The sequence below is a fragment of the Rattus rattus genome, chromosome X, assembly GCF_011064425.1.
Source record: "Rattus rattus isolate New Zealand chromosome X, Rrattus_CSIRO_v1, whole genome shotgun sequence".
NCBI lineage: Eukaryota > Metazoa > Chordata > Mammalia > Rodentia > Muridae > Rattus > Rattus rattus.
Genome location: NC_046172.1, coordinates 103,618,574 through 103,624,980, shown reverse-complemented (window position 1 = coordinate 103,624,980; position 6,407 = coordinate 103,618,574). Strand labels below are relative to the sequence as shown.

Sequence of the window (6,407 nt, the reverse complement as noted above, 5' to 3'; positions counted from 1 at the left end):
CCTGTCATATGATGACCTAGTTGTCTTTATGTACATTTTACTCATTCAGGTACTAGGGAAAATTCTTAATAAGCTAATTGCATGCTTAAAGGATTGAGCTTTCTTACTAAAGAACAAAAAGTTACTGAGAGCATTCAGTAGTTTGTTTAAATACAGATTTGTGTAGCTGGAAAGATGTCTCATAAGACCTGTTTGTTCTAACAGAGATCCAAGGTGTAGTTTCCAGAATCTCAGGGTATCCACTTCCCTGTTCTGACTTCTCCCAGCATTCTATTCAAGTGGCCCACAGAAACAACAATTCAATCACATACATAAAATATAAAATGAAATTAATTTTTTCTTAAAGGGACTGATGTAACAAGGATTGGGATAAACTAAAACCAACCTATGACTTCACTCCCTAAAAATAAAGTGAATGCTTGCTTGAACTCACAGACTATTACATCACTGAAAGATACTATTCAAACTATAGCCGTGTCACTTACAAAATATCAACACGATCTCATTCCAGATCTTCACAGCTGTGACATGGTTTAAATTCAATAATCCATCCCCAAGAGGAGCCCACCCAAAGCAAAAATCAAATTTATCCGTCCATTATAAGATGATCCATCCGTAGACTGTATCTTAACCTGATACAGTCATCATATTGTAGTTTTTAGAAGGGCTTGTTCTGCCCAAAAGAGGTTCCTCCTTACAGCTGCTTCTGCTATCTACTGTTTGAGCGTTGGTGCTGTTTTGAGAGCTACCTCCCGCTGGTGAGGCTTCATACAGCACACAGATGGAGCCATCCTCTCCAATCCTGTAGGACACTTCGTAGGGGTCAACCCACAGTGTGAGTTCACTTGGGAGAAGCCTGAACAGCTCTCGGCTGCTTAGTCCAATCTGCTGGGCTGCCTGGCCGACCAGAGGATCCATCTTATGGTTAATACGAATACACCTGTAACCTGAACCCTTGCAGGGCTTCTCTGGGAACCAGTGATGTTTGTAGTGCTCTACCAGTAGCTCCTGCAGGCTCTGGCTGAAGATCTGTAGCTGCTGCTCATTCCTGAGGCCCCTGGTGCACAGGAACTTGGAGATGAAGGTTGCTGCAACACAGATCTCGCCAATCATGGTGGCTGCAATGATTAAAAAGGGAGATGTGGGGGGGTGGCAGATAGGTCAGTAATGTGTCCCTGAAGGCACAATGGCCACCCTAGCTACCAGGACCGGGTGCTCTAGAGAAAGTAAGTGTGTGAGGCAGCTATTTGCTCTAGGGGTCTTTTTCAAACTTTTCTTTTAGAGGAAAAAGTTACTGTGGAGAGAAGAGTTGGGAGGAGATAGCTAGACTGGTCACATCATTTTGCCGTCCTCAACCACCCTCCCACCAGCTCAGTAGCTTCTGAGTTATAGTTCCAGTTCCAAAAGACAAAATTACTTGCATTGAGCACACAGAAAAACACACCGAGTACATAGCTTGGCCTTTTGAGTGCAGGGAAATGGAACACGGTCACTAAGATTGCGGACAGACAGTATGGGGATGGGGGTGGGGATGGGGATAGAGACGGGGATAAGTAGATCACTTTGATTCCTGACTATGAGGCTGGTCTTATTCCCAGGCTATTCTGTCCCAACCTGTAATGTGATCATTAGTTTGGTTCAATGGTGCGGAGATGGTAGCATCGATCATACACCAGTATGGGCCACTAAGCAGGCAGCTTGGCCCCAGCTTATGCTGGCCCTGTGTGGTTGGCACAGCAGGGCATATCCTAAGCTAGGTCTGGGGGTTCTTAATAGGTCAAGATTGATGGACAATCGTGATCCAAGCTATGTCTGGGAGGTTTGAATGTAAGAGAGCAGGGTCTTGATTACTTACCAATTGTTGTTGGCGTGCAGGTTTATTGACTTCAGCTGGGCCAGAGACAGGTCCGGTGGCACAAGAGTGTAAGGTCTCGGTCACTTACGAGGTTGGCTTGCACACAGGCTGTGTGACTGAAACTAGGCTTTTGGGAGTATTGGTACGCCAGTGGTAGAAAGGACCTTGAACTCTCGCGAGGCTGGGATGGTACACAACGAGCAGTGGAAAGGACCTTGGGCTCTTGCCAGGCTGGGATGATTGGGTGCTCAGCCAGCAGCAGGACCTTGAAATCTTACTAGTTGGAATGGTGCACAGGCAGTAGCAGAAAGAATCTTAAGCTCTCCCCAGGCTGGAATAGTACACAGTATAGTTGGCTTCAGCTAGACGGATCTTACCAGTCCAGCATAATGCCCCGGCTGCTTGAAACTCTCTGAGCCTGGGAACTTGGAATGGTGTGTTGGGTAGGGTCCTGGATCAGTCATGAAACTGAGGCACACTGACTGAAATGCCAGGACTGGGATATGGGAGAGGATGGCACTGTCTTGACATTCCTCTAGTCTGCCTAGTACCTGGGCTGCTTGACCCCGACTAGGTCTGAAACTCTGAAGATGGCTCAAGAGGGCAAGTGTCTGAGTTATGCACCAAGCAGTTCTGGCCTATGAGGAAGGCACAAGGGGGAGTGTCTTGAACAGTGACCAGCTTCTACTGTTGCTCAGGCTAAAACGCCAAAGTTAGGTCTGTGGGAAGGATGAAGGCAAGTGTATTTAGTGGGCTTTTATTAGGATGTACTGATAAGCAAGGTGCTTGATTCAGCTAGGCCTGGAAGTGTGAGATTGGGTGGAATAAAAGGGTCCTAATCACTTTAGAACATTGCACATACTGTTTGTTCTAAACAAGTCTTTGGTCGTTAGGCTCCTGAGTGAGGGAGAATCTGCTTGAGCACTCACCCGAGTATACTGGTGGGTAGGTGGCATAGTCCTATACAGCTCTGAATACATGGGGATGACAAGGAAGGACAAAGTTCTAGGCCAAAACGAGGTGGCTTGTGTGCAGGCTATGTGACCTAAACTAGCCCCGGTAGAGTGATCGTATGTCTGTCACTTACTAGTCTGGGCTGGCACACAGGATGCCTCGAATTGTGAGACCACACTGTAGTCTGTGGTCTAGCATCAGGAAACATTCTCGTTCACTAATAAGTCTTGGCAGGCCTGCAAGCTAGGGCAAGGAGTGTGAGAATGGGGCATGAGGGCAGGGTCTTTCTCCTCATCTAGGTAGTGCCCAGGCTGCTGCAGCCATTCTAGGCCTGGGAATGTGAGGGTGTTCTGGGTCATTTACCAGGCCAGCTAGAGTACAGACATTGCTGCTTAAGCTATTAGTGTATATTAGCACCATACCAGGAGGACAGGATCTTGAGCTCTCACAAGGCTACTCTGACATGCAATGTAATTGACTCCAATTGCCTCCATGTTTTACATTGGATGGGATGGCTAGGCATGTGAGATTTGTAGGAACTCACCAGGCTTGGTGACAATTACAGGGCCTTATGGATGGAGAGTGTAATGGTAGAGCTTGATCTTGGCCACTTAGCAGTCTGGGCTGAGAATATGGGGCTTACATGGAGGACAGTGGTCTGGGACACTCACCAAAATGTGCTGGTCTGTGATCTACTTCACCAGAACTCTGAGGTGGCTGGTTGATGGTGAATTTTGTTCTATCACTGGGTTGATCTCTTCTCCAGGCTGTGTAGTCCAAGTGCATGTTAAGAGGGTACATGAGAGGAAGAGTCTTGATTACTAGGATACTCTTTGTTTCCTTTAGTCTCTATATTTCTTGACCCCCAAGAACTCTTGGAACTGTTAGAATCCTCTCCTCCTCCCTCCTCTCTCTCTCTCTTCTCTCTCTCTCTGTGTGTGTGTGGGGGTGTGGTGTGTGTGTGTGTGTGTGTGTGTGTGTGTGTGTGTGTGTGTGTGTGTGTCGATGCTCTGTGCCCACATGTGCATATGTGTGAATGTATGTATGTATGTATGTATGTATGTATGTATGTATGTATGTATGTATGTGTGAGTGTCTGTCTGTCAGGGTTGGGGAGTGTCAGTCTGTCGGGGGTGAGGAGCATCCAGAACTTGATCACTTACCAAAGTAGGCTTAGTAACATGCAGCCTGTCCACAAGTCATCCACTGATTGTGGGGATGACACAGGAGAACAAAAATATGGTTCCCTTACAGGCCGAGCTTGTTTGCAGGATTTTTGACTCAAGCTAGACCTGGAAGGGTGGTAACGGAAGGAGAAAATAGGATCAAGATCATTTACCTGCTTGGGCTTGTCCACAATCTTCCTGATATTGTGAGATCACTCCTTAAATCTGAGCAGCTGTCCGCGTCACAAAGGAATCTTGACTTGCCTGGGAGCTGCTGGAGTGGGACCATGCCTGGGTGTGTGAGAGTGATACCAGAGTATGGGGTCTAAATCCCTCACCAAGGGGGATGTGGGTTTGTGGACATGTCCACAGAGTGCCCAGATCTTTCACCAGGCTTAGATAGAGTGCAGACTGTGTTCCACCATCTATACCTTTGAGGGTTAGTACCACTCCAGTCACATAGGATTTTGTTCTCTCTCAAACTGGGGTGGTATATAATCTTTTCTGCCCCGGCTAGCTCAGTAGTGTGAGTATGGTGTGGAGAAGGTCATGATCATGAACCATTCTTAACTGCTAGCCATGCCTTGTGTCCCCCAGCTGAGTCTGAGAGCGCAGTAATGGTACAGATTGGCAAGGTTCTAAGGTACTAGAAAACTGGGGTGCTGAGTAACAAGGTGACCCAGACTAGGTCTGAGAGTGTGAGTATTGTATAGGAGAGCAGTGACTTGATTACTCACTGGTCTGGCCTAGTGCCCAGGCTGCTTGATACCAACAGGGCCAGAGACTCTGAAGATGGCAGAGGAATTCACAGTTTGGGATAACTCATCAATTTAGTTGGAGAGCTGTTTAACCTGAAATAGGTTAGTGAGTCTCTGGATGTTTATGGTTGGGGAGTCTTCACCACTCACTGAATTGGGCTGTTGCTCAGTCTCTATGGCCCAAGGGAGGCCTGGGGATATTGGGTATTCACAATGCTGGCCTGGTAGACTGGTTTCCTAGGATCATAACATCACTTAATAACCTGAGCTACTCTGATAGACAGGAGTCTAGGTAACTAATCAGACTTGGCTGATCAGTGAACTGCTTGACCCAAACTGAAATCTGAGTGTCAGCATGATTCAGTAAGATGGGGTCTTGATTCTACACTAGGTTATGTTGGGATACGGGATATTCAACCCAAGCTAGGCCAGGGAATATTATGAGGACACCCCGGGATAAGATCTTGGTCTCTTACTATACTGAGATGGTGTCTACTCTGAATCACCCCAGTAGGCCACAGAGTATGAGAATGGCTCTGGCTGAGAGAATTCCTAGGAATTCACCATCGTAGGCTGGTGTACCAACTGTGTAACACAAGCTAGACCTGGAGATTTTAGAACAGATGGTTGGTTACTTACCAGTCTGGGCTGGTGCCAGCCTGCTTGACGTGAGTGTGGTAATGGTTGAGGATGGGTGGGGTTCTGAGTTAGTCTCCAGACTGTGCTGGCAGTCAGACCACCTCCTATTGTGAGATCACTGCTATTCTGACATGGTGGGGGAGGGGAGGGGGCTGTGTAACCAATAAGGCTGGGGGATGGGATGATGCTGAGGAGTGCCGTGATGCTTCACCCAAACCAGCCATGTGACTGGAAGATAGTTTTAGAATTGTCACTTGTCAATTTTTCTGTCAATTTTGTATTGAAGAATGCATGGCAAGAAATGAGGAATAAAGCTTCTAGGATAGTTTTTCAAGGGACGATTTAATTTACTGACCCAGAATAGGACACAGATATTATCAAGCTATGTACTGAAGATCTGTTATGTTGTTGTTGTTTATTTTGTTTGGGGGATTTTTGAGACAAGGTTTCTCTGTGTAGCCCTGTCTGTCCTGTAACTCACTCTGTAGAGTGGGCCTGGCCTTTAAGTCAAAGATCTCTTCAGAGCACATTATTAACTTTGTTTCAAAGTCAAGAGGGAATTTCTTTTTTCTGTAAAAAGTATTGTCATAGATCTCAAGAAACATGTTTACACAGGTGACCACTGGTGAAGTGCAAGTCAAGGCACAATAAAGCAACATCAGTCAGTGTCACAGGTCAAGGCATGATAGAGCAGCATTAGTCAGCATCTTTCTTTAAAGGTGACAGATCACTGCAAGGAAGAGTCAGATGAACTGAATGGCTGTCCCGTCAAAAACAAAAAGTAGAATTTAGTCCTGCAAACTAATTGACCAGCAGGAGCCTAGCTTGACTGGTCCCTGAAAGGCTTCACCCAGCAGCCAATGGAAACAGACACAGGGACCCACAGTCAAGCATTAAATGGAGTTCATGAGTCTTGTGGAAGAGTTGGGGGAAGGATTGGGAGACCCAAGGAGGATGGGGTTTCCACAGTAAGACTAGCAGAGTGGACTAACCTGGACCATTGTGGGCTCCCAGAGACTGAACCACCAACCATAG

The 6,407-nt window shown here is 46.7% G+C and overlaps 1 protein-coding gene across 1 annotated transcript; it reads right to left on the bottom strand.

Annotated features, from left to right (window-relative positions):
- Positions 1-315: 315 nt before the first annotated feature.
- On the bottom strand, positions 316-5,420 carry LOC116888867 (protein BTG1-like). Its single transcript, XM_032890129.1, has 5 exons — positions 5,373-5,420; positions 3,973-4,101; positions 3,481-3,576; positions 1,856-2,186; positions 316-1,118 (listed from the first exon to the last, which is right to left on the bottom strand). Exon 5 carries the CDS (start codon positions 1,111-1,113, stop codon positions 628-630), a length of 486 nt encoding a protein of 161 aa, XP_032746020.1. The 5' UTR covers positions 1,114-1,118; positions 1,856-2,186; positions 3,481-3,576; positions 3,973-4,101; positions 5,373-5,420; the 3' UTR covers positions 316-627.
- Between the last annotated feature and the right edge of the window lie 987 nt (positions 5,421-6,407).

What these genes read in the sequence shown, in the direction of transcription:
- LOC116888867 (XM_032890129.1), bottom strand. Translation starts at nt 1,113, where the DNA reads ATGATTGGCGAGATCTGTGTTGCAGCAACCTTCATCTCCAAGTTCCTG.